Raw genomic sequence first — 27,964 nt, 5'->3', positions numbered from 1 at the left:
CAAACATGTCTTTAACATATTTCTAAAACAACATAAACCTACTGTCATCTATCAAAACACTGTGCCCAACAGCAGTCCTTACTAGACAGAGACACCCATGTGTACTACTAGCACTGGAAAGGAGATCCTCAACGAATACACAGCTCTGCTTCAGCTCTAATGAGCTCCGCTGAAGGGTAAAATGAAGTCAACTGAATTATAAAAATACACACTAGTCAATAATCCCCCCCACATGGTATATTAAAGCAATTTATTTCAAAGTAGTCATTTTTAAGGGAGGGTAATTGAACTCACAATGTATTTTCTGACTTTGACAACAGCAACCCTGGATATTGGGAACAGAAGTCAAATACAACTCAGAAGTGCTACTTGCCCAGCTATCAGGATGGATTTCTTTTTTTTTTTTAATTTTTTTTTTAAATTAAATTTCAACTTACTTGGAATCCATTTTTGTCACTTTCTTAGTGAAAAATTCATCTACGCCTTCATCCACTCTCCCCATGAGGCCATTCTGATCCCCTTCTGAAGGCACTCCAGCAGACACCTGACAGAAGAAAAAACTCTCTCTGGTATATAATACTCTAAGCATATTTGTTTCAATGATAATAATTAAGAGTTAAGACATTATAAAAATTGCGTGTGCCAGCCAAACCTCAGTGCAGACAACGGAATCACCACTGGAATTCCCCCTTTAGTCAGGCCAGTTGATGTATTACATCGAACACAAAGTAACCCAAAGCACCAGTGACAAACTGGATACTGCAATGCATGAGGCCAGGAATCAAATGCCTTGGGCTTGTGAGAATAGAGCACTAGTTCAGTTAGAAAAGGAAAAAAAGCAGTTAAGGAAAAATTAAATCCTGATCAGGTGGTGACCTGAAGAGAAAGTATTTTCAACAGCTAGTTGTTTCCTTGCTCAGAGAAAAAACATATGTTCTGGATTTTGGATTTAGAGATTTAGAAACAGCTCCAGCAGGCTAACACAGTCTTTTATTATTCATTCAATCCAGCACTTCCAAAAGCAGAGACTCTAAATACAGAATCAAGTGTTTCACTTTAGGAACTGAACACAGGTTTTCACTGAGTGTCTGAAAATGGAAAACCTGCTCCCGTTCTTTGGTTTCAATGCCTACGTTTTGAATGTGGGTGACTGAAGGCATCTAAATCAGGCTGACTTAGTAATACCTGCCAACCACAAAGGTCCTGTGAGGATTAGCTGGTGACTCTGCAGCCTCCTGAAGTTGAAACACGCTGTCTCCTGGGAGGATTTCTCATGTGGTCTAGGTCCCGCATGTGGCTTTGATGTGGAAAAGCTCTATTACCAGTAGAGAGACTTCCTTCAATTTAAATGCCGTATGGAAACCTTTTAGGTGACTACAGAGGACTCCACAAGACCCAACCCACTTGTATTCTTGGTACTACTAACAACCAGGAATCAGTCTGCCACAAAATACCAGGGTTTGTAACTTGAAACAATTTAAAATCAAGGAATCTCCTAGTTGCCACAATAACTCAGAGTAATCCCAACTTCCCCTTTCAGCTGGAATGCACGCTCTTCTCTATGCCTCTAAAAAGAAAAATAAATACTCTTAAAAGCTACTGTTAACATCAAACTCAGCCTCATTAAGCCAGGACAACGGATTGTATATGAACTAATGCTCTGACACATCCATGAAACTTTTTACTTTCCATGGCTGAGCCTTGTAAGAAGCCTAGTATTTACTTTGTTATCAAAGATAATAGTTAATATTTTACTGATACCTGCTGTAGCAATGTAATACTGATCTGAAAAGAGCCCACCTGGTAATGACTGCTTTGTTGCCAGTCAAACTGCATATTTTCTGTAAAAAACCAGTTTTATTCTAAGAAGCACAATGACTTCTCAGACTGCCAACTCTGCCACCTTTGGGGCTTTCTGTAGATAACTTGTTTAGCTGGAAGACCTGACACTAGGCAGCAATGCATATACTAACATCTGGGTTGGTCATACCAGTGCTGGTTGTCTCAATGTAAATATTTACATTCTCAGTCAAAAAACAGTTGACACTGATGTTTCAACCAAAATGTGTCAACCAAAAGTGGCTGACGCATTTCAACAGAAATGAGAAACCATTTAATATTGATACTGGAGCCCTCCAGATAGTAGGAACAAATATGTAAGTATCAAAGGCAAGTGCATCTCCTGAAGGGGAAGTAATGCAAGAACCCAAAGATCTACAGCAAATGAGAAGATCTACCTCAAAAAAGAAAACAGTTTGCATCTGAAACAGCAGCAAGTTCCTAAAAATGTATTAAAGATGTACACAAATGTTGAGGGCCTAATAAGTTCCTCAAGGCACAGGATTTTCTTATAGATGTTTATTGTAATGCCTTTTAGTAATCAGTGTTAATGTAGAAGCCTGAGCTCTGGTTTATTTCGTGTTTTATGCTCCTAATGCTAAAAAAGAAAAAAAGGTTAAGTTTTCATTTGTCAATTTTATTTTTTTTAGCCTAAGTTTAAAAGTGAGCCTTCTACGTTTCTTTATTATGGAAGCAGAAATAAATAAGATGAATCACAATCTCTTTCACACATTATAGATTCACCTCTTTGCTGTACTAAATCTTCACACATGTTGGAAGATTTCATGAGGTTAAGACTCACAAAAATCTAAATGATAAACAACTGTTTCACTGTATTGCTTTAAAGTTACTTGGGGGTGGGTGATGCTGAGGTTTTCTTTTTTCCCTCTGAACACTAATTTCAGTAAAAACTCTGACAAAGCTATAAATCTTTCTTCTGCCCGCCCACCCACCCCACATTAAAAGTTTACATTTATCTTTTTCTTCATTTTTCCCTTTTTTCCTTACATTTTTCAGCTTTCAAAGAACAAATCTGTTTTCCAGCAAAACCAGAGAAGTACAGCTATGATGATCTGAGACCCTTTAAATTGCTAAATGGAAATAATGGGAACAGCAACAACCCAACAGACCTGCTTTAAGTGGTAGAAAAGGTCAAGATTTTGCCGCTCAGATTTCAAGTGCTTTTCCTAACCACTGCTTTCTGCATTCTCAAAGTGGCAAACCCAGCAGCAAATCAACTCTGCAAACAATGCTACAGAGTCCACTCATGACTGGCCTTCAAAATTCGGCTGTTTTATTTTCGGAAGCATCAAAGCAAACATCTTAAGTCTTTCAAAGATTTGTTTAGACTTGTTATGAGGTCAGAACTAGTAAGGAATTAAATGGTCCATAAAAACAAGACAGGGACAAATGAGTTTAAGTAAAAAAGTTCCTTTCAATTTCTGCAACTAAATAAACCCCTCATTTCCTAATTAATTCAATACGGATGAGCATTCCCACAACATTGCACTATCACGGGAAGTAACACTTCTCCTCTCCAAGAAGCAAGCTTTTTGTTTCTGTTGAGCAAGATATTGTGTGTCCTAGTTCCATGCCTGGTAGCGAAGCACTTGCCCTCCCATGCCCCCACTCCTTCCACACTCCTGTGCAGATGGCACAGAATGCGCTGAGTAAGTTTGGAAGAGAGGCAAGTTTAGCAACTGGGAAAACATGTGTCTTCTGAAGAACTGGAATTGGAAGAAGTAAACACAGATGTGTTTTCACTACAACGCAGAGACCAGGCCGTCCTTCTGCTACCTCTATCCTTCCCTGTAAAGTGCAAGGGAATGGAAAGTTGGCTTGGATATCCCCTCTGCTTGAAGGTTTCTCCATTTCCAAGTGGTGCAAAAAGCACTCTACTGCCTGATATGATCTTTCCCAGCATTAGGGAAATTTTCAAGGGTCATCTCTGCCGACAATCCTCAGGAAGCAGAAGAGGCCACAGGCATTCATTATTAGGCAACATAACTCAGAAGCAATGGCTGCCCCTTGATAAGGGTTACTTATCATATCAGCTGTGCTCTGTTGCCATGAGATAGCTCTGAAACTCCTCCAGATCTGTCCTTACATACCCCGAGGACATACCAATACAGAAATAAATCTTTATTGATGTGGTATGCCAAGGAAATGGAACTGCGGGAACTCCACACTCCATGGGTTCACACCAATGCCTTTCATAGACAGTGCTCTTCTGTTTTGCTTTTCTAAGACAGGCTCCAGCATGAAAAGCAGATCTGTGACTATGCAGATTTGCTGGCCCAACCACCACCTTTAGTTAAGGAGCTGTGGGAAGCTGGGTGTCACAGAGTAGCTCCTCTGAGAGCTGATAGAAATAAGAATTCATGCCAAGTTACCACATCTTAATGCAGGCAGAAAAAAGGATTAAGACTTAACAAACCCTTGCAATATAATTGAAAGTCTCATGATATTTTGTGTGTTTCCTTTGAAAGCTCCAAGTACCTCCAGAAACTGCTTCCATGAAAAAACAAAAGCAAATTAAAAAAGGATAAAACATATCCTGGTTTTAGGCTGTGTCAAACAAGACAAAAAGCTTGTAATAGGGATTGCACACTGAAAGACATGAATACCAGAAGAAAAATGAAGTAGTTGCTTATGGCTTTTAAAACTTTACCAGTTGTCCTCATTACATTGCAAGACCTGATTCATGGCAAAAAGCAATCAACAGACGACATTGCCAGCAATATTTTAATGTAGACTCACTGCTGCTTGGCTGGGCTGCTGCTTTTTATTCCTTTTGGGCCTTAATTTTGTAAAATGTTCCAGTTTTCTCCCTTCTTCTGATGGCAGCTCTGAAATGAATCCAGAGGTTCGTTTGTCTGGCCTGCTGGAAGGAAATGGTGGGTCTTCTATATGGATAGGTACTTCTTCCAGTGCTTTATCTAGATCAAATTCCATTTCTAAGAGAAATCAAAACTTTCTAATTAGACTTAACATGCTATTTAAAACAAAAGACAATGACATGCCTCTCTTTTGTGGTAAATAATTATAAACACATTTAGAGAACTCAGCCACAACATGTCTGTGAGCAGACCAGAGCACTGTGAGCAAATATTTACTACCAAACACACTAGCAGAGCCACAAAGCAAAGCAACCAGTGTGGGCCTGAAATGCAATCCAGAGGGAGGGAGAGTCACCTGTGCTTTTCAGTCAAGAACTACCTAGAAGAATCTCAGGCAAGCAAAAAAGCAAAAAGGTTTTAAGAAATCCTCACTTACCAAAAGCTCTGGACACTGGCCGGAGCATTCTACTGTGGATGCTTTTCCTTTTTGATTTAGGAGTCATCTATCAACATAAAACAAAACAAAAATTACTTTAGTGGACAGAAGAAATGACAAAGAACACCTTTTCCTTTCTAAATCAGTTCTTCAAGCCTATGTAACATTTCAAGATCTGAATTGGTTTACACCAGGAGGGAATGGGTTTTTTTCCTCCCCTTCTCAAACATTCCGAACGTTTTCTAAATTGACATTTTGTTCAACTGACTTTGAACAGAACCAGGGAAGTAGTTTATTCTTCCCATTAAAACCATAGGCTGTACACAGGATGATTATTTGAATTGTCCAAGCATTAACTCATGGATCCCCAACTGTAAGGGAACTATTAAAACCTCACCTCTGCATTTGAGATCATGAGGCACAGAAAACTTAATTACTGCGTCCAGTACTGTACAGTTAATGACAATACCAGGGATAGTCTCCCCCTTGTTCTGGCTTTTATTTTTGATACAAAATACACGTCCTCAGTTCATTTCCTCAGACATGCTACTGGGAATGATTAAAATTCAGGTATCTATGCCTCTGGACACCACCACACAGCTCACCAAACTTCCCTAGGAAATTGCAGTCTTGGAGCACACAGCCCTTCTTCAAAAAGCAAAAATACCAAGTCAGTGTTAGCAGTATCTCCAGCAAACACATGACTTCCCTGGACTTTAGATAAGCTGAGAATAGGCGGAAAGTTACCTTGGCATACATTGAACATAGTTACTGAAAGTTATGCACTATTATTTTTCTCATCTTCACATTCCCAGAAAAAAGGAGTATGTTGCCTTAAGAGCATAAATACTCAGATTTAAGACCTGAGTTTGTTATTTTTGGAAGAGTTGCCCTTATTTTCTTGCCTGAACTCTTCTGAAAGTTTGCATGGCAAGAAAGACAGTCTTGCTACAGGAAATGCATGCATCACCAATTCCGAACCTCTTAACATAGCTCAGCATTGTAAAACTATAAAACAAAAAGTTGACCTGAAGGTTTTCTAAAGAGTTAATTTAAAATGACTCAGCTTCTGCAAAGATGGGCTCCTTTTGTGGTAGAGTCGTACATGCTGGCTTTAGTGACATCCACATACTTCCATTTACTTGCTAGTCTTGAAGCCTAGTGGCTTCAAATCTGGAGTGTCAGTCAGGAAGCTGTTATGTTTCACAACTCATTAACAGAACTATTAATCAAGTTTAGTAGTATCAATTTTGTATGAGCCAGAAAAGACATAGTTGGCATTGACATTTCAGACAAATCATGAATTAAGGTAAACATTTGCTAGTTTTTATATATGGAAAGTTCGGTGCGCAGACTTACATGTACTGAATTCATATTCCCATCCAAAGTAGTCAGGAGGATTATTATGCCACTATTCACATGCTCAGGGTTATGACAGATTTTCGTAATAGGGAAGTTATTACCCATCTTCTCAAGGCCAGAAAAGGACTTGCAGACTACAGAGCAGGCAGTGATAGCACTGTCTGGACAACAGAGCTCTCTTTTTATTGCCATGCACATTGTTGGGGAAAAAAGGTACCTCCAGCTGTTGCAGGTTTCCACTTCTACATTTGACAAGCACCAGTAAATGATACAAGCCAGGAAATAGCCTGTCACCTGAGCAGACTCACCTTGAAACTAATGAGCAGGCAAAGTGTTACTGCATCAAAAGGTTAGACATTACTTTCAGAGTTACCAATAAATTAAATGCAATGGATTTGTTGGCAAGTGGCTGCAGAGGTGCTGAACTTTTTCAGCCAAAATTGCAGTGGATTGTGCAATGGGTACGCAACTGCGCAGCCTCAACTGCACACCTCGACAACGGCCGATCCATCACCCAAACCTGAAACAATCAAAGGCATCCGCACCTCATGTAAGGAAGAGTTGAAGCAGCTCAGCATTTGGGGGACAGCAATTAGGAGTCACTATCAGTGGTCCCCTGGTTTTATTTCCAGCCATAGCCTATTTCTCTTGTTAATGTATATTTGCATGCATTTTGGTCTGCTTGCCACTTTTTTTGGTGGTGCGCCTGGAAATTACATCTAGTAGGATAATGCAGCAACTCATGCGCTAGAGATGATCAGAAAGGAGGACAGAAAACAAGGCTGATGGGAGACCTCCAATTGCTCCGTAACTTCACAGCCATGGCCAGTGTTCAGAGTACTCCTGGATGAACACAAGCAAGCTGAGAGCTGCATCAGCCCAGGGCACCAGTGCAAAACAGCACGGGGCAAGTTTTGAGGTTCCTGTACAGGGACTTAAACACTCCAAGACATCCCCGACAGCCAGGAACAGAATGATTTCATCTTCCTTCCCAGACAAGAAAATGTCCCCAGATGACCCGGCAGAGCTTGTGCTGATGACCGTAAGCCAGTCTCTGGATCACTGCTATAACTTACTGTCAGCTTGGCATGATCCATCAGCAGCTTGGTTGCTGGGGATAAAGGCAGAGGGATAGAGATGCCTCCCATTTGCTTTAACAGCATGAATAATAGCTATACATACACTTCTATTTGAAAACCTTCTGTTTTCTAGCCTGTTTAGGAAGTGCACAGATGAAAGGCTTCTTGCCAAGTGAACTTTCTAGATCACACACAGAGCAAAATGGGTCAAAGCATTAATTTAAATAGGCCAGTGTGCTCTTTTTACAAAATATTAGACTTAATCTCAGCTTAGTATCTCAGACACTGTGCAGTATGCTACAGCAGCAGAGCACATGTCATTACCAGAGGAGATATCTGAACTCCTAGGGAAAGATCTCTGCCTCTCCCCAGCCTAAGCCCCATTTCCCATATTTCACAAAAGCAGTTCAGGTTTGGCAGACGCACACCTTCTGCCTTCCCACCGCCTCTGGCCACACAAGCACAGCGCACCTCTCCTGCCTTAACACTTCATTCGTGGCCTCTACAGGGGAATAGCTATTGGTATCAACCTCCCCTCCTTCGCTTCTTCCACATGTTCCAGGGACTTTCTATTCTAGCAGACCACCTCCTGAATTTATTCCTTGTTTTGCCTACTTTTCCATGAGCACACTGTAGGCTGCCTGGCAGAACAGATAAAAAGATTAACTGCATCTCTGAGTCTTGGGAGGCCCTCTTGGAAGTCTGCGTGCACCTGTGCCACTGAGATCTCTGGTGATGGCTCCACGAAGGTACCCCTCTGCAGGAGATGGGAGCCAGCAAATCTCCACCACGCTCCCAAATAAGGGCTTATTTGGAGTTAGACACTCTCATGTGTCCAAGCTAACTTTAAACTCCCACGATCTCTTCCCATGATCACTTTTCCAGATTCCTCCCTTCTGACTCCCTTCCTCACAAAACTATCTGAGCTCTCTTGAGTTTTCTTAAATTATATTACCAACTGTAGAAGAACACTAATACCTTGGGAATTTAAAACAACTAAAATCACTTTGTTTTGTGTGCTAGAAAACAACGTGCTTTTAGCAACAGGGTCTCAGATAGTCTACATTCCTTGATTATACACATAATTGAAATTACTCTCAGTGCTGAGGGATATGCTCATTTCCATGTTTTTCTCCTCCTCCTCCAAAGTAATTTATTTTCAATCCTATTAGATACAGGGATGCTCTGTGACCTTCCTATCACTTCCCTTTCAAAACATTTCAAACAAACTAATGAACAACTTCCCCCTCCCTCTTGAAATACAGCTCCCCAACCAGTCTTGCTTCAACCCTCCTTCCTGCAAAACAACATATAGGTTTTCAGCTTCGAGCGACAGCACAAAAAGGTGAGAACAGCAGTCAAAAGCTCAAGGTGATTCAACTAGACAAAAAAACCACAACTGACCAAACTGAGATAACCCCTGACATCTCTTCCACCATAGTGGCAAGAAAGCCCTAGTTCATGCCCATTTTAAGCCATTCTTTCATTAAGCTGGACGACGCTTGAATATAAAAGCAAATCAACAGATTTTTCTTTCTGAGCAGTAACGTTTGTGCTTATACCTCCGACATCAGCACTCTGCTTTGGTTTGGTCTTAAAGCCAAGAGATGCTTTAAATTCAGATGCTACACTAGCTGAACCTTTTTGTAAAATCCAATCTCATCCCTGAACTGCTGCCTGTTTCATTTGTAGGTGCAGATGGATGGCACTACAGTCTCCCAGGAGACTCACAAGGCAGTACAGAGGCAAATGGAGCACAAAAACATAAACAAGTAGGCCAGAAACAGCAGAGCTAAAAAAATACTTACACTTGTACAGCAGAGAGTCTCCATGCAGCAAAAAAGAAAGAAAAAAGAATATGAATGGGGAAGACAAAGCAATAGCAATTCTCAGGAAAGGAGGCAAAACCAGAAGTCACCAAAATAAAGAAAACTAAAGCCAAAACACTTAGAAGTCTTAGCAGGAAAGGTGACATGCAAGAATGAGGTACAAATCCCTCGCATTTGGAGGTGCTATACACTTTGTGTTTCCAGAGGATAACCAGAGAAGGATGTGATCTCTCTTGTTTTATCTATATTGGGACAAATTCAGGTTTTCAGACATTTGTTTCCAATATATGGCACTTGCCAATGGTGCCAACCTGCTGCCTGCTGTCTCAATGTACTGTGTTTTTTCATTTTGGGGCACCAGTAGTGAGAAAAAACTGCAATTCTATTATTTCCTAGTCTGAAGGAAGCTTCTGAATTAAAAATCAGCAGTTTGTTGTGGAAAGCAGGAGAGCAAGGAAAACAAAACAAAGCTTCTCTTGAAAGAATGAAAAGGGACGCAAGTCTGTTCTCCTGAGGTTTAAATAAACCTAATCCAAAGCAACAGTATGTCTCCTTCCTATAAGGAGGCTTAGAGGCGCAGGCTTTCAAGCACTTTTGGCACATTAGAAGAATGCTATTCCATTAATAAAGCACGACCTTTCCTCTCCCCTTCAAAAATTTCAAAGAAAAAAAGGAAGCGGCACAGCCATCATATGAAATGAAGCAATGCCATATCCCATCTCTTGTGTGGCACATGACCAATCACGCTCCTCCTTAATTTAGAGTAAGAAAAAACAATTATTAGAAGTGTAGTTTTGTCTTCAAGTTGAATGGGAACTGCTGCTATAACAACACCGTAGGTATTAGCAGAGCGTTTGTAGCAGAAGTCAATAGTCATGGTCTGGATTAAGCTTCTCGGCAAGGAAGTGCTGCATTTTTAAATTGATATTGCACTGGCATTTAATTATTAAGAGTGAAAACAGTCTGCACATAACATGAAGTTCATCATTTAATTGCTGAAGGGATATTAAGGTCAGTTTTTCAATGCTTTGACATTTTCAACAATAATGATCCACTTGTCACGGTTCATACTTCTAAGCTTAACTGTAGCTAAAAGTTTTAAAGATACAATGGGCTATCTTTGCATAGCAAGAACAGTGTTCTTGCACACAGCTCCACTCCTTTCTTTTCCTACTGTCCTCACAGTTTTTGTTTGTTTGTTTGGTGATTTTTTTTTTTTTTTTTATTTTCTTTTACCTTCAGAAACTTTGGCTTTATGCAGGAGTTCTCAGCTAACATTGATTCAGGCAAACCTCATTACTCTCATTTTTGTATGCTATCCACACACATACACTCCTACTCCATTTCCCTGCCAGAATCCATGTTCTCTCTTCTCTTGCCCATCTTCTATACTACCGTTCACTAGGGCTGCTCTGAGATTGCTGGAGAGACTGAAGAATCCATTGCGGAACATCTCGAAAACTGAAACCATCCTAAAAACAACTCTCCAGCATGCTTCAAAAATCAATCTGCAACACCGTTTCTCTTTCAGACAGCATTTGTGGTAGTACTCCAGTGTGTTCTGTGTATTTAATGCATAGGCAGGAAAGTTACTTATATTATACAAGCAGCTGGAAATGTGATTAGGACCAAAATGCAAAGCAATACATATATAACAGGAAGCGATCCCAGGATTTGCGGGAGTTTACAGTCTACAGTCCTGATCCAGCAAGGGCTTATGGAAACTCCTACCTTCCACACTTTAGTGATCTCAGCTAAGTGAGTGTGACTACTGAGCCGCTTAAAAGTTAAAAGGTACTAAACAGCTTGTGGGTGGGGAGTAAGGAGGGAGAAGGAGGAGAGGGAGGCACACAGCAGGCAACAGGTTAGACAGGGAAGCACCATTAAGCAAAGCAAAGACTAAGGGACTTGCCTTAAGTCACCAAGGAGTCTGGCTGCTCTGCAGAGAACCTGATGCCAGTCTTCAGAGCCCTGCAGTACTACAGACCACGAGGCTACCCAACCCTCGCCTTTGCTCTCAGCATAATTGCAAAATAAAGTGGTCTGCATCCCAGCATACACGGGCCATTGCTACAGACAAAACACCAACCCACAACCAAAAATCCCAACTAAATTCAACCCAAATGAAACCAAAAATTGGACTGGGGAATCATAACGATGTGCCAACTGGGAATGAGCTGTCAGAAAAAATATTTTCAAGGATTCTTCCAGAACATTTTAAACCAGTGCTAAATTGTTTCAGCTACATGTATTTTGTGGGGTATGCCTTTTTAAGAAAGAGGCATAAGAAAACAAGGCATTTTATCACAAGTCCTGCTGTTTCCTTTTTCTGTAAGGAATCCTGACCTGTAAAGCTGCCATGACACCATTTCAGTCAATCGACATTTCCCACGCTTCTTCTAATCTCCTAACTACCTTTGACAGAGATGTCACACATCTGTTGTTGTTGTCTCACTGTCTCATTAAAAAAAAAATAAAATAAAAAAAATCTTCAGGTATTCTTTATAAAGCAGAGCAGTAAATTGACCAACTTTGCTTTTTTGCATATGAATCTTTGGACACACAGGTGTCTCGCCATCTGTACAGAAAGCCTTAGAAACTAGAAAGTTGCTATTGCTTACTTCAACTATTGAAGATTTTATAACATGATTTCCAGGGTAAAACCCTCAGCCCGGCTTGCAGAAATTTAGCCAGGTACTTCCCACTAGCAGCAATGGTAACCTGAATCACCGTCCTTAGAATCTCCCCCTCCAGTGCCATTGTCCTTGGAAAGTTAAATACAATGCTAAAATCCATGACAGCTAATGGAGTATTTTACAGGAGACAGGAGAGCAAAGCCATGAACACATCGTTTAGAAACCAAGGCCAAGCAGCGATACACTGCTGTTTGTTGATACAGCTGTCCTGAAGGTAGCAGCTATGGATTTTTACACCAGCAGAGGATCTAGTCCTGACCTTATATTTCAGAGTTCTGTCCTCTATATGGAAATACTATATATAAATATAGATATTGTAAATAAATATGTCATACAAATAATCCATATGTGCATTTAAAGAGTATGTTTATTTCCGTCCCTTCCTCAAGAGTTGAATTTCTAGAGAACGAGCTGTGATTCAGAATTAATTCGATTAGCCTCATCTAAACCAGCCTGACCTTTAGAATTACTTTGTACAGCAACATTTTCTGAAAGAAAAGGAGAAGCACTGCAGTAAGATAAGCTCAGTAGATTTGCCCTTGAGCTCGTTTCATTTTACTAGCCAATAAACCTTTGCTTTTCTACTTGCTGAGATGTGGCTCATGTACTCTGCGATATTTCACCAAGTATTTAAAAATATTCTTTTAATTAATAATTCTGCACTTGCATCTTTCAAGTCATGTAAAATTCCTGCTAATAAATATTCCTGCACATAAATATCCAAAGATTTTATTATGAAGAGTAAAAAAACAGATGCATGAATTAAACTGAGCAGTTCCTAAAACTATTAAACTGAATCTTTTATTTCATGTTCTGAATGAGTATCCTGCAAGGAACTCTGCCTGCAACTACCACCTGCAAGAGAAAAAGCAACTCCTGTCTCATCAGTTCTGTTTTCTACTTGCTCATGAAGAGGCTAGCAGCATCTTCTACAGCAGCTGGGCTTTAAGATGAACAAAGAAGATGGTTCCAAGTAATTTATTTTAGTTAAAACCTAAGTGTAGAACAGAGAGCTGCTGCAGGTCAGATAGCACAAACTACCTGTTTAAGCCACCACAACCTGCTTGCTTATGGTTGTTCTTTACCGTATTTTTGCAGCTGGCAAATGCTGATGCAAAAATTTACTTTGTTCATAACCTAAACTTCCATATAGTAAGAAGAAAAAGCTCTTGAACTCAGCAAGTATGGAGGGGTGGACAGCCATTTAAGATATTCTTAGGCAATTCTTTAAAGACAGCTACCATATGTATCAGGTGCCCTGGGCAATAACATCATTAAAGCAAGTCTGAGGCAAGGTACTCTTGAATGGAAGTGTTCAAAGTCAGGTGGCACACAGCTTTGCGCAACCTGATCTAGCAAAAGATGTCCCTGCCCATGGCAGGGGTTGGACTAGATGATCTTTAAAGGTCCCTTCCAACCCAAACCTTTCTATGATTTTATGAATGGGAACTGTTGTACCTGCCCTACAGCTTCCCAGGACTGAAAACCAACACAACTTCTGCATCTCTCCTTCCTTCCGACAACCTGAAGTGAACAGCTACCAAAAGGATAAGTAGTCATCCTGGCAAAAACCACCAGTCATCTTCCCACCACCGTTAGACCCTTTGGGGGCAGATGATGCATCGCTTGCACTGAAGCAGTGACATTTCAAAGGAGGAACGCTACAGGGAGACTCACCACAGTGAATCAGATACAGTTTACCCTGGATGGGGAAGTGGACTAGTAGCCTCCCTGCTCAGAATTATGATGGAAAGTTTTACCCTTGAAAACCCCGGCGTACTTGAGCTGCTGCTCTTTTCTCATTGAAGTTTGTTTCAGACATCTTTCCAGCATGCACAGTAAATCTTTATACCCCTCAGACACTTTGAGATATACTTTGTGAACTTAAACATTCAAAAAAAAAAACCACCCCAAAAAACCCCAAAAATCACAAACCCAAAACCAAAACCCAAAACCCACATCCTTCTGAATTTTAAGTCCTGTCAGGAACTACTATATCAAGATATCTCCCTATTAAAAACAGGAGATATCTTGATAGGCAACTAGCAAATATTCTAAGACACTGTATGGGAAACAGAAATACTTGAGTAGAGTATTTGAGTTTCTTCTCTAAAATAAACTGATAGAAAGGGTCAATCATAATTACCCAACAGAGGATGGCAAAACTCAAAGGCTGGTCTATGGAGTGCCGGCACCTAAGTGTGATATATGATTTAAATAATGCTGCTTGGTCAGACAGTCATGGGGCAACACATGAGCCTAGGAAGGACAGAAACACCATAAAAGAGGAAGATGCCTACCCTGCAAAGCAAGACTGCTCACTTGCAACCGTGGAATTAAGTGCTGGCTGGCAACAAGGCACTAGATTCTGCAATTTCTCAGGGTATGGACACAAACTTCCCCTGGAGTATCTAAATGCCATGGTATTGGAAATGACCCACAGCTAAAATGTACAAGATAAAAAGAGGTTATGATCAGCTTTGAATGAAACTACTCTGACTTTTCAATTGCTTTGTCTTTCTGTCCTGCTCACTCCTTTCACTTGTCTTTAGCATCTGCTTACTTGAAGGTTTTTTTCACCAGTTTAAGTGCTTTTGGTTTCAGATCAGTATTCCAATCCTGTCACTACTGACCTTAAAAATTCACAGTAATTTGATCTTTACTCACATGAAGTAAGATCTTAACTGCAGAGATACACCCACCACTTTGCAATGAGGCTTTAGCTGACCTGAATTACATCAGAAGAAAGAACCTATTACCTCTAAGTTCTCCTCTAGTCTGAGAGAGAGAGATGTTTTGAGAGGAAGTCTGATAAATTTATCAATGTGTGATGCAGTTGTCAGTGATAGCAGGGATGAGATTTGATGACTCGGAACCTGTCTTCTAGCCTTTTGGCATTATGTACTCTTGATTTTATTTATTTATTTAAAAGTTCCTATTCCAGTAACCCAGCTCATCCTAACCTCCTTTTCCTTGACAAAATATAGCAAAATCTAACAGTACTCTATAACCACCTGTCCTAACACAGACTTCCTCTCCCTGTGAGCAACTATTCTTTATCCCTGCAATATGAGGTATCAATTTTGCGGAGCAAAAAATCACAAGCCTCCTGTTCTTCCGGGTGAAGCGAGAACCATGAAGCACTTTTAGTGAGACAGACTCGTGCATGTGCTATTTTCAGTAGGCTCTCCAGATTTGAGAGTAAACAAGACTCCCCCATACAATACAGATAAGTAACTCGTGCCAAGTTACTTATTTGAGATGCTGGAAGAATCAAAAAGCAGTAGGAAGGACCATGCAACCTATACAGAAAACTCCTCGACCACTTGAGAAGGTCAACTTGCCAGATATTAATTGAATCAAGAAGGATTAGGCTGCAGACAGATATGTGCTACAGAAACAGCACTATTAGAGGTTATTCTCATGCTGTTTGCCGTTGTCCCTCTGCCAAAGGTCAGAGAGTCTAGATTTTGGCAAGAACTCCTCCAAAGAAGTTCTTGCTAATCTGCCATGGGAAATAACGAGCAGGTTCTTATAAACAGAGGCTGTGGAAAGATGAATTCTGTATCTATTTGTGCTGAACATCAACTGACTTCACAGCTCTGCTGGCAAAAGGGATAACACAAGTGCTCCCTGATCCAGCCTGTGCAAAGGGGCTTTGTCCTCATAACCTGTTAACTTTACCTGAAGTAGGTAAGTGAGCACTTGGGTGATCCCTGCTGCTGGCTCTATGGGTGAGTGCTGGTTGGCAGGGCAAGCGAACCCAGGTAGGGATAGTCAGTCATCTCCCTCACCAAGTGGTGGATGGGTGTCCACCAGCAGGCTACAGCCTGCAAAAGCTAGCTGGTGCCTGCTGAGATGACTCTGACTGCAGCCTAGGCATTCAAATTCTTGCTAGCAGAGTGGTGAATGGTGGGACTGAGCAGCTGGGGCTGGCACTACCTATAGACTGCATAGCTACATGTTCAAGACCTTTCTGTCTGCCACAGACTAATTTCTTAGTAGTAAACTGCCTCTTAAAACCACTGCAGGGAAGTTAAAACTCTCAAGACAAGTGTTTCAGTGAGTGCTTTGTTACTGAACTCTCCTTTCAACGTGGCTTTTTCATAACATGTGAAAATAAAATGATGGAAACTCAGTATCAGTAAGACAACTACTGCCACAAAGGATGTAACTACACACCCTCCCCTCCACCCCCAACACAAATCTGGGTCTACCAAGGCAAAACAAAGCATCAGTATTATGGGAAGACAAGCTCCTGATACAGAAGTGCCACCATGCAAACAGAATACTCAGCAGCTGTACTTCACAATTCTTGTTTTAACCTAAGCAGAAAACAGTCTCCAATTTTACACTACTTTTTTCCTTAACCAAGCATGCAGTGCTGTTACTAGAAGCAGTTTATCACATTCTTCATTTATTTCATATTGTGCCAATAATGTACTCTAGATTATGAGAAACAGCTTTGAACTCTAAGAAATCTCAGTTGGTTTAAGAAAAGCATACTATATATCAATTATCCATCACCTCCTTCCACTCAGAGACCAAGAAAAAGACATTGCAAGCCAGGTTTCTTTCGAAGTGTTTCATCTGGGAACACGTAACCCCTCATGAGCCTCAAAGCATCTGTAGTCTGTAGTCTATACATGTACAGGCATTGAATAAACACAGATAAGGACCTCTAAGGGCAGCGAGGATGTTGCAAAACTATATATAAAGGAATCCAGGAAAAGATAGGTAACAAATATTCACAATTAAAATTAATGTAATCATAATACTAATGGTGAGGCTAACATATAAACACACAACTTGCAAATAAACAAGATATTAACGGGTTCTGCAAAATTATCACACCGGCTCCCTTTGTCTCTTACTTTCTCAGCCATCACACTGCATGTGTAGTGAAGGGCTTAGGGAGCACGCTGGCACTGTGCTGTGCCCCTCCTGGTGATGTTTTCATAAACTGTCCTAGTTCGGGGTGAGTCAGAAATATTACTGGACTCCCACTGAAGTAGATTTGCTCACATGCCTGTGATGGAGCCTTTTCAGAAGCCAAGAATACTCTCGCATACCATAATGCCAATTCCTAGCTTCCCACAGAGTGCTGTATTTACTACACATCAAAGGCCCATTTCTGCTAATGCATACAAGAGAGAAACTCAAGTGTCACAATCAATTTAATCCAGCATTCATCCAGACTGCTGCCTTTGCCCTCATCCCTGCCTGCTTGTTCCTGCCGCTCAGGATTTGTTTTGTGAACTCAACCAGAGGACTAGTCAGTCTGTAAACTAACCTGGGAAAGAAATCCTCCATAAAAAGCTTAATTTTCAGCTGAATCAATTCCCACACCCAGTTTGTAGTGAGGCTGTGTGAACACCAGTGCAAGTGTAAGGGTGTGGGCAGGAAAGAGCAAGCTGTGTACAGGGGAAAGTGGAAATGCTCTTTTCAGCAAGAACAATGATTTTTGCTGGATTAAGCCAGTCGCAGAGCTACAGCTTTATTTATAGCGCAGGAGAACATACATAGTCTAACAGGAACTGGGGTTTTATTGCAGTAGGTGTTCAGTCTTTCATCCAAAAAGCTGACTATCTATGCGTGAGGCAATTCTGCTGCAGGTAAATAGAGAACAACAAGAATCAGATGTGGTAGTACGTCAGGGCATACCAGAGAATTTCCACTTTAATTTTTCTTCCTACAGTATCAGTGCACATGTACGTGACTCTGTACCATGATTTTCTCCTTCCTCCAGTGAAAGTAACTGAAGGGGTTTCTATTGCTTTAATTCTAATTTGTTTTGGATGAGGGGGTGGGGAGAGAAAAGCTTTTAGGTGATGCTTTATGAGTTTTCTTTTTTAAAAAAATACATTTAATTTTGGTGTGGTGAGCGTAATTTCTCCCTTTTCTCTGAAAACACTGAGGTCCATACACTCCTTGTCTTTCAGAACCCATGGGTTCATAAGTCTGCACCTGCATACTGGACTAATCTGCTAAATCTTTGACAATGGCTAGTTAGTACATTCCCAGGAAAAAAACCACACACCATCAATCTGCAAATGTTCTCCTACTTCTGCAAAATTTCTCCTCTACTGTACAGGTGAAATCTATTGTTCAATAAACACTAAAACATTAATATTTTGCTAATGGGATTTTTTTTTTTTTTTTTAAACTTTCCTCCATTAAAGTCATAGAACCATCTCTATGGTTAAAATTAGAAATAGGTGAGAAAAGGCTAAGATTCAATATTCATCACAGGCAGTCCTTTCCTATTAGCTACAAGCATTTTTGCAAACACATAATTTACCATCCAAGCATTGCTATCTTACACTGAAATGCTTTAAAGAAGATTTATAAGCAGACTTGTGTATTGCAACCTACAATTCCTTCACATGTTTCAAACAATTTCCTACCATACCTCTTCATAACGCAAATAACCTCTGCTTTGCTCTAAAAACAATACTTATCCCGGCTGTATGCTTGTTACTATCTATAGTAATAAAATTATATTGCTGAAATGGATATTTTAAAGACTACAAGTACACGGATTTCTAGTAAAAAAGCTATTTCTCTCAAAACTTTTCTTTACATAGTGGCTCAACTCTGGTGATCTCCTTTTAGTACTCTGGAAGCCAAAGTAACATTCAAATAGCTTAAAAAAAAAAAAGCTTCAGAATGTAACTGTTAAACACAATCTAACAAAGATGCTCCATTACCTTTTGGTGGGGAATTGAGCACTATTTAATATCTCTTACTTCTGCAAAGAACTAATGGCTATGAAAGAATAAAGTACAACTAGAAGCATTACACAAAATTAAATCAGTTAGTATCTACCTACTCAATTACACATACCAAGATACATAATATTCAGTCTCAGTAAAAACGGGTGCTTTATTTAAAGTTAGTTTTAAAATGCATGCTTTAGTTTAAAATGTGTCACTTGCCGTATACGCACAGAAAAATTTAGAGAAACTGTACTATTTTATGAAGTTAATTCATGATTGAGTCTAAGCTCTGAAAAGCAGGCCATGGTTTTTCCTTTAATCTGAGAACAGTAAGTAATTTTCTGCATAAAGATTTTTCTTTCCATCTTACTTGCACGCAACTTTTATCTAACGACTTATTACCATCAACGCAGCCTTAATTAAATGTAGACAACTAAGACAGCTGTAGATTAGGGAAGCATCGATTTACTGTACTGCAGCTCAGGGAGATCAGAAACTCTCGGGTCCATAATGTTCCAGCTATTGGGTCCTACGCTGGACCACTCCATCAGTCCCAGCATTCTTCAGAACTCATGTAACAAACTAGCAAATTCTGGTGTGACTGAAAAATCTTTCATATTATGGGCTCTCAGGCCACCATTAAAGGTTGGATGAGAATCATATCCTAAGTTGAAGCTAATAAGCTAATAATAAGCTAATAAGCTTCAACTGCACAGTTTGGTATTTAGTAAGTCCTAATTCCCACAACAAAAAATACTAGAAATAACATTTAAAAGTCCATTTTTCAGTGGTGCATTTCATGGGCCCATTTGTGATATTTCATTCTGTCATGTCTGTGTTGTTTATACATATCAAACTTCGAAGTGGATGGATGGCAACTCTCTGCTCTGGCAAGGAAATCCTCCCAGCCACAGCCACTCTGCACCCTGCTTGAGAATAGGTGGGCAGGCTGTGAAACACACCAGTGCCTGTTTGTTTGTTCTGTCACCAGCACTGGAGGTTTCAGATCCCTGTACTGCCGGTCCAAGTTCTATAAACAAACCTTCCTGTCTTCCACTTTCAATCCACATATAAGAACAAACAGCTCATAAGCATTTTATTACAAATACATCCACCTCCCTCATAGTCATTCACCTAGCTTCAGTGCTATATAATCTACTTGTAACCACAGAGTCAAAACTGAACTTGGATCCAGTTTTCCCCGAAATTGCTCAAACACAGCTTCAAGGGAGGCTGATGAATAACAACATGCTGTTGTATACATTGCCTCAGCCAAAATACTGATCCTTGATAGGCTTGCTGAAGAAAACAAGAACAAGAGAACAGGCTTGCTGAAGATAATGGGTTTGCAAAATGAATCCAGTTTTGCAAGTGGAAAAAACCCAGCTCCCCCAAAACAGTGGTCCAAGCGCAGTGCCTCTCCTATAAGACCAAAATCTCGTCTTCCCCAGACATCTTGAGAACTAGCTGGAGCAAACTGATAGACAGGGCTTAGAATAGGTGAGTTTTTCCTGGCATCCCAGCAACATGATCAGCCTCATCCCACATTCCATATTCTTTTGGCAGTAGGAGATCAGGCTCCCAAACATGCACAACACGAAGCTGCAATTCAAGGTTTCAGGTTTGAAGTTTGCAGAATAGACAGCCAGGTGCATCGTCTACTCACAAGGCTAAGATCTGTTCTATCATCGCACTTTGTAATGCTTAGGGATTTCCAATGGCCAAACAAGGCAGTGTTCTGGACTAATGCCATTTTGGAAGTGGGATCTAAATAGCTATTTCTTGTTTAAGATTAAAAATAATCAAAGGAAATTAGGTTCATAATTATAGTTCATAAAACCATATGCTTCTCTTTCTAGTAAAATCTTTCAGCAACATATCTGTTTCCTGCACTGACCAGCTCACAAAGCATTCACCGATGCCCCTTTCAGAAGGTTCCTCGTTTCCATGCAAATATCTGTACGACACTTAAAAGCTGCCACAAATTAGGTTAATTTTTCCAAGACAATATCTGAAATCTGTAGCATTTTCCCATAGCTAAAATACATCACTTGGAAAGCGTTATCTTTGAAATTACTAACTCCACCCAGAAGATGCAAGAAATCCATTCTTAAGATGCTTTTAGTTGCAAAAAAACCCTCAATAAGAACACTAGCTCAGTAAAAATCCCTGTATTATTCAGCCTCTTGGGGCTATACATTTATCTATATATTTTTACAACAGCAACCAATATCACTTGCACCCAGGATGCAAAAAGCAGCTCTTAAAAATGGATTACAGTTTTTAATAAACGGATTCTTTAGCACTAAGATTACTGCCTCGTGTTTATTTGATGCTTCGTTCTCTTCAGAAATTAGATATTGATGAGAATCTGGGTTACAAAGGTATTTGAATCTCTGTGTAGGATGAGAGTGAATGAAGAGCATGAAGAGAGATATAAACACTTCTGAAGATAAGTACAGTTAGCATCTAATGCATCTTTTAAGGAGTGTAAGCATCATCACATTTCCATTATTTTAATATGACCAAAGTGAAAGATAACAGCACAGCGATATCATCCTTTCATATAACCATGGTGATATGAGATAAAGACAGGAGCTATTTTTTAAATTTCCACTATTATTATTCTTAACAGGCTGCAAGAAAAAATTTAAAGGGGGAGAGTGGGGTGTCAAAATGAGCACTTAGCTTATTTTTCTACATAATGAAGCCAGCATGCAAAAACCAACTTACGGGTATAGGGGTTCAGATGCCACATATTTTACTGGGATGTCTCTCTCCCATAGGATTTAGGGCTCAAAATGATTACTGAATGTTGGCTACAGAAAGCTTCTGGAACTTGATAGTACCAGTGATGAGCCAGATGATGCCATCCACACCACAGGCCTCACAGGGATTTGTGATGTTCAGACAAATACTGCATCAAATCAAATCTTGGTGAAGAAGGAGATTTGGAAGGGAGAGAGAACTATTTTAAGCTGATATTTCCAATGAAGGTGTGCTTTTGTTTTATAGCTAAGTGAGACCAACAGATAGCTGCTGCAGAAAGGAGCAACCCTGCTGCTCCTTCTCTTGAGCTGTACTTGTCTGATGCTGCAGTAAGTCTATTCAGGAAGCTGAATCAACAAAACTTCTTTTATGAAAAGATCCAATCAATTTCTCTGCCAGTTTAGCTTTAGGCATGAAAGCACATGGCCAAGGAGCCAGGTAGGAGGGCAGAGGAGAAAGCCCATCCCTTGCAGCAGTGACCACCTATTAGACTAAGTTGTAGTAGAGAAGCGCTTCCTGAAGTTCCTGTCCACAGTAGAGTTCCTCAACAAACTGAGCTGGGTGGAGGGAGATTTGAGGTTGAAAACAGTTAGCAATGCATTTATTTGTAATTCTGTGGATTTACATCTTGTAAAGAGTCATGATGTGGCATGGAGCCATCTTTATAATAAAAGTCACACACGGGATTTTATAAGGCACTTCAGTGATTTATGTTCAGCATTTTTACTGAATCTCACACTCCTAACTCAATTACTTTTGAAAAGCTTGCCCTCTAGGATCACTTGCAGCCCAGTCTCAAGGTTTTAAGACTTCTTCCATACATTCAAAAGCTAATTTAAAAAAAAATCAACTTCTGTTCATGGTCAATAATGTAACTTCCAGGCAGAAGCATTTTTTGTCATGGCTCAGAGGAATCCACGTCAAGCAGGACAAAGACAAAGGCAGAAAGCAGCATGTTGTCAAAGGATAGCATGGTCCAATTTATTACTGCAACTGAACCTCTGTGAAACTGTGGCCAGTGGAAGAGACGTTTATTGTATTAGCTTGATTGTAGCAATTTATGCAAGGGAAAGGCCCTTGAATAGGTATCAGAAAAGGAGAAGTGAAGAAAAGGGAAAAGCTTTTCCTTTGCTCAACAGCAATATGCAACTCAGACAAAATTTTCACAAGCTAACATTTATTTTTTCTAGAAGCCAATACCTAACTTCTGTTTCCTGATACCATGAAATTGCCAAATGACATTTTGAAAAACATTTTTTTTCCAGTTATTTGCGTACTTAACCAAACGGGCTGAGGAATGTGTCTTACCATACAAGTGTCCAGATCCTCCAAACGTTCTATCTCTGTCAACTCCTCAACCGTGATGATAGAGCGTTTAGTTGGTTTTTCTTCAGCTAACTCAATTTCCAGTGATTCCTGCTGTGGAAGTGGTTTGCCACGTCTGGTCAAATGGTCAGCCTGGAGACAAGGATAAAGACAGGAATACATCAAACAAACTGTTAAAAAAGGCAAACCAAACACAACCAGAAAGCTTACAGAACTTAAGCGATCACAGATCCTAGAAGACCAATTACAAAAGCAAAGCTCAGTTGTGTATGTTAATCTTCACACAGGGTTTGTTTTGGGTTTTTGGTGTCCCCCCTCCCCTTTTTTGGATGGAAAACCCCTTCCATCACACATTCTAAGAAGGAAGGAAGAAAGTCTAACATGAAAAAAGAAAAGGAAAAAGGTCAGCTAAAAAGCCATTCTACTTTTGATTTATAATAGTATTATGGGGCTTCCTCAGCATTTGTCCTTCTTTATTATAAAGAAAATAAAGGGATGGAAGAGCAGCTTTGTCCTGGACCATTTTTTTAAAATAAAATAACAAAGACATGTACAATTTCAGCAAATATAATTTTCGTAATTATTAGATGGCCGAAATGTTATCACTTGCTACTCAAAAAACAGGACAGCTCTATTAAATACCTCAGTTCTGTTTCACTGAAGAAATAGGTAGGGGTTACCATAAAAAGAAAAAAATTCATCATTGATAGATCTATGGGATAAGATATATTTTTTTAAAGTATCAGCGAGGAAAAACTCTAACAATAATAAAATCCATTTTTAGACCTGCATAGCAAAAACTATTACTAAGAACACAGAGAATGTTATATAAACCACCCTGGATTGTTCTTGGAATGGAGTGGGTTTATGTTGTCAGGAAAATGATGAAATATTTTCTAGTTCTGTTGGTAACTAAAGAGAATATTAAATAACATCTGTTAAAAGCAAGTATTTGAAGATCAGCTGGCCCAAATCAATTAGTCACAGAAGTCTTCAAAGAGGCAGCTAGGGAGAGCTGTAGTCCACTGCTTAACATCAGCATGACTCTGGATTGTAGTTTTGTTAACCATCAAAAAGGGTAAACAGATCACCTGAGTCAATTATAGCTCACTTAGTCTAGTGTCTACTCACTAAAAACAACTGGAGAGCTGTTATGGATTTATATTTAATCACACTAAAATAGCTAGAATAATAATTAATGCTAATCATCACTACATTAGGCCAAGTCAGGTCGTGTCGAACGAGGTTTATTTTTCAAATTTGCCTGAAACGCTACTGTGTCAATGCAACATACACAGACATTTGTAGGTGGCTGAATTAGTGGTACGTGACACTCCAATTTAAGGAGCTGGCACAGAACTATATCAGTGCATTTAACCTTTGCTGTATTAAGAACTAGCTGCCAGCTCTCAGATTGCAGCTGTCAGTTGAAGATTAACACTGACAAATTAGACAGGAGTTCCTCTAGCAGCATTTTTGAGATCCATATTCTTCAATGTTTTCATCAGTGCTATACTATCTGAAATAATCTGCAGCTAACAGAAACACAGGAGAGTTAAACAGTGAAAGGGACATGTTACTAATGCAGGCCAAAAAGGATCACAAAGTAAATCAACTCAAATCAAACGTACAGACAATCATTCCTTAGGAACTAAGAGCACTGGCTCTAGACACAATCCTGAAAAGCAGCAAGTGTCAAAGCATCAGAAGCCATTACTGGGATGCAGATCTAGCAAACCTAGTCCTGAAAATGAGATACCACTGAAACTCTGACAAAAGGAAGGAATTCTTATCTCCTTGCTATGTAAATATGAGGAGTAAAGAATATCAGGAGAAAACCAATTTCACTCCTATAGATGGTGTTGGTGAAAACATCGGAATAGTCTGTCTGGTTCTGGGGACCATGATTTTAAAAGAGGCTTTTAAAACAGCTGGATAAAGTGCAGAGGACTGTTACTGAAGTGACTCAAAGGATGGAGAAAATTACTTACTGTGCAAGAGTCAGGGTGTATCCAAGTTGTGCAATACCACTGGACAGAGACAGCCCACTGCTCATGCCAGCTGAGCCTGCTCCAGGACCAACTGGAGCTAACTAATGTAGCCACTCACACAGCAGGCTGATGCTGCTGCATAGCTCCTGAGACCAGAGGTTGCATCTTTACACAATGCTGCTCTGTATCATGAAGATGCACCCTCAAATAACCCAGTCTTTTAGTTTATGGAAAAAGGAAAAAGGAAAAAGGAAAAAGGAAAAAGGAAAAGAAGGGGTGGGGGAAAGGAGTGATTTGTCTTCTGTGTATGAGGACTTTCATAGAAAGGAAATAAAGAGAAATATATATGATCCCCTTATCTTGTAGGGAAAAGCATATGAAAAAATTCATGATTGCAAGCTGAAGCCAGAGAAATTTCAATTAGAAATAAAGAGCAATTTCAGTCAGGAGAATGACCATCTACTGGCTTCTTTAAAAAAACAGTACTGGATTCTCCTTACAGAGGCCCATTGCATCAGAAATAAAAATGTTTTTCTGTGGATACACAGTTGTTTATTTCTTCTACTCTTAATGAAGCAAGTACCTTTATAATAACTGTGCCTCCTGACAGCTCAGCACCTTCAAATAACAAACAGTGTTTCCTTTCCTACATTTCTACTCCTTTTCTTCAAACTTTATACCTACATTTCTGAGGTAGCCTCAAGATACACTCATTCAGGGAACAAGGTCTCAGCAGTCCCTCCTCTAAAGAATGAAACGTTACCTCTCATTTCACGAGCAACCAACCCTTATCTCACCAGGAGAAGTAGTGGCACTGTTCTTAACTAATGACTCAATGTTGTATCCTGATGGCATTTTTAGTTTTAGATCTGACAACAGGACAATAGGACAAATATATTATATATATATTATATTATAATATTATATATATAATATATAATAATATATAATGCAGTTGTACCTTCCTTAAAGCAAAGAGGCAAGAGTCCCATGATCATATTTCAAATTATGTCAGTGATGCCAATGAAAATAAGACCAATTTCAAAATAGAGCTGTGCTAAGGAGAAACCGAACAAGTTATGAATGTAAATGGCATTGTTAGGATACCCGGCATATTCAGATATCAACCATGCAAATACTTACCAGTCTGTGATGGCAATGGGAAAGTGCATCCAGGATTTCATCTACAACTCGGTCAGACAGGAAAGAAGCCACTGTCAGCTTTACTTCACTGTGTGAGGATTAAAAACGAGACAGAGAAATTTTTTATTCACGCAGGAGAATTTTGTCTTTATTACATGTTCAACAGTGCGACGATTATCCACAGTGCTGTCATTTTATTTGAAGTAAAACATTAGAGGATGTCAGGATACATGACTGCAGGTTTCAGAAATAAATTCATGAATCACACAATAAACACAAGAGCCTCTGTACCATATTTAACCTGCTTCTAACATTTTTCTAAGAGCTGAAATGAAAACATCTGGGTAAGAGAGCTGAATAAAAACCACATGTGAAACTCAGTAAGGAACACTCCACCACTGAAGTCAGAGAAACACGAATCTCAGATGAATAGGATCAGGACAGTGCTGCCTGTTTAACACTACTCCATTGAACAACTACAATTCGCCCATTTCCTCAACTCCTTTTTGTGTTTGTCTGCCAGTTAAAGGACAACTTGTACCATGCTGGTTCTCCAGTTTTTGCCATCACAACTTTGCTTCCTCTTTTTGCTCTAGGTAACCACTTTCTGTCTCAAGAACTTCATGTCAGCCATTCCCATTACACAGATGTATGTGGAACACCAACACACGCCATACACTGAATTGAGGTTCACTGGTTACTTCCTATGAAGGAAATGTGTACCTTGAATTTCTCCCTTGGGGTCCCGTCTTTGGCCACAGGACAAAAGGCTCAGGCTGTGGAGGACAGCTACTTTGCAGCTGACAAGCACGTATGCCTGAGCTGCAGCCTGAAGCTCCATCTCTCCTGCCTCTACGGTTTCAAAGCCAACTGCTTCAGCTGACACTTGCCAGCAAGTAACAGGATTAACAAAGCTATTTCTATCTGGGGCTCGCACTACTGCTGTAGAAAGCCTGGCGAAAAAGGTAAGAAACTCCTTGGAAAGACAATGCAATTCATAGGGACACTGACAGTTGCAGCTTCTAAAGGTGGAAAGGGGAAGGGGCACTATTGTCTCAGGGTTAAGATTTGTTTGATAGGACTGAAGTGAAGAAAACTCACTCCCTAAACCATTTAAACACTCTGAAGACATAGCTAAAGTCTTTAACACCTTTTCCTGCACTCTGCAAAACTAATTTCTAAGTCTTACTGTTTTCTTCTTCTGCAAAGATATCATTACAATGCAAAATGATATGCTTTTCCATCAAGCAGAAAGGATTCCTTAGCCAAGTGACAGCAACTGCAAAGTTTAAGTACAGGTCAACCACATTATACTGCATAAATATATTCTCTGGTATATATTTAATACGAAAAAAAAAAGATGCAGTAAAAGGTCAGGTAAAAGCCTCTTTTTCCCCCCCTTTTTTTTAAAGGGTGAACTAAGAGTTGTTTAGGGTGATTGTTTCTGCTCCAGGTTTGTGGTTTGAATATCCAAGTTTCCACTTTTTAAGTATGTCTGTCTGCTGTGCACAACTCCCACACAAACAAAAAGTTTTAAAGTGATTGCTACAGCTACAGGACAAGACCAAATGCAGCAACAGACAAAGCACTGCTAACACTCAAAGCAAATAAGTGCAATTTCCTTCTATTATAGTAATTCAGTATTACCTGAGAACATAAACAGGTTTAAAAAAATGTATCAGTCATGAAAATGTTATTTGTGTACCATAAACCAAAACTCTTACTAAATCAAACAGAAGCACATGCATTAATGATCAAGGTAACATCCCTGGAGATTCCAAATATTTGAATCTCCTGAACTAAGTTCACCAGACCTGAAGGACAATTTCCTGCTCTTTGACTGCCTTAATGTAGTTTCTTGTGAGTCACAAAAGCATTCCAAAAATCTTCTACTATACAAACACACATACAAGCAACCCAAAATCCAAATTCTAT

The 27,964-nt window shown here is 39.7% G+C and overlaps 1 protein-coding gene across 3 annotated transcripts in view; it reads right to left on the bottom strand.

Annotated features, from left to right (window-relative positions):
- CARMIL1 (capping protein regulator and myosin 1 linker 1) overlaps positions 1-27,964 on the bottom strand; it is a 202,190-nt gene that overhangs the window by 21,315 nt on the left and 152,911 nt on the right. For all 3 annotated transcript variants that reach the window (XM_072852864.1, XM_072852865.1, XM_072852866.1), the window contains 5 exons: positions 26,030-26,117; positions 22,878-23,027; positions 5,116-5,182; positions 4,600-4,796; positions 438-544 (listed from right to left, as the gene is read on the bottom strand). In XM_072852864.1, coding sequence (XP_072708965.1) covers positions 438-544; positions 4,600-4,796; positions 5,116-5,182; positions 22,878-23,027; positions 26,030-26,117 — 609 coding nt within the window. The remainder of the gene's footprint in view (positions 1-437; positions 545-4,599; positions 4,797-5,115; positions 5,183-22,877; positions 23,028-26,029; positions 26,118-27,964) is intronic.

The sequence above is a fragment of the Ciconia boyciana genome, chromosome 2 (genome assembly GCF_034638445.1).
Source record: "Ciconia boyciana chromosome 2, ASM3463844v1, whole genome shotgun sequence".
NCBI classification, from domain to species: domain Eukaryota; kingdom Metazoa; phylum Chordata; class Aves; order Ciconiiformes; family Ciconiidae; genus Ciconia; species Ciconia boyciana.
Note: the sequence above shows the minus strand (reverse complement) of the source record. Positions and strands in the feature narration are given on the sequence as shown.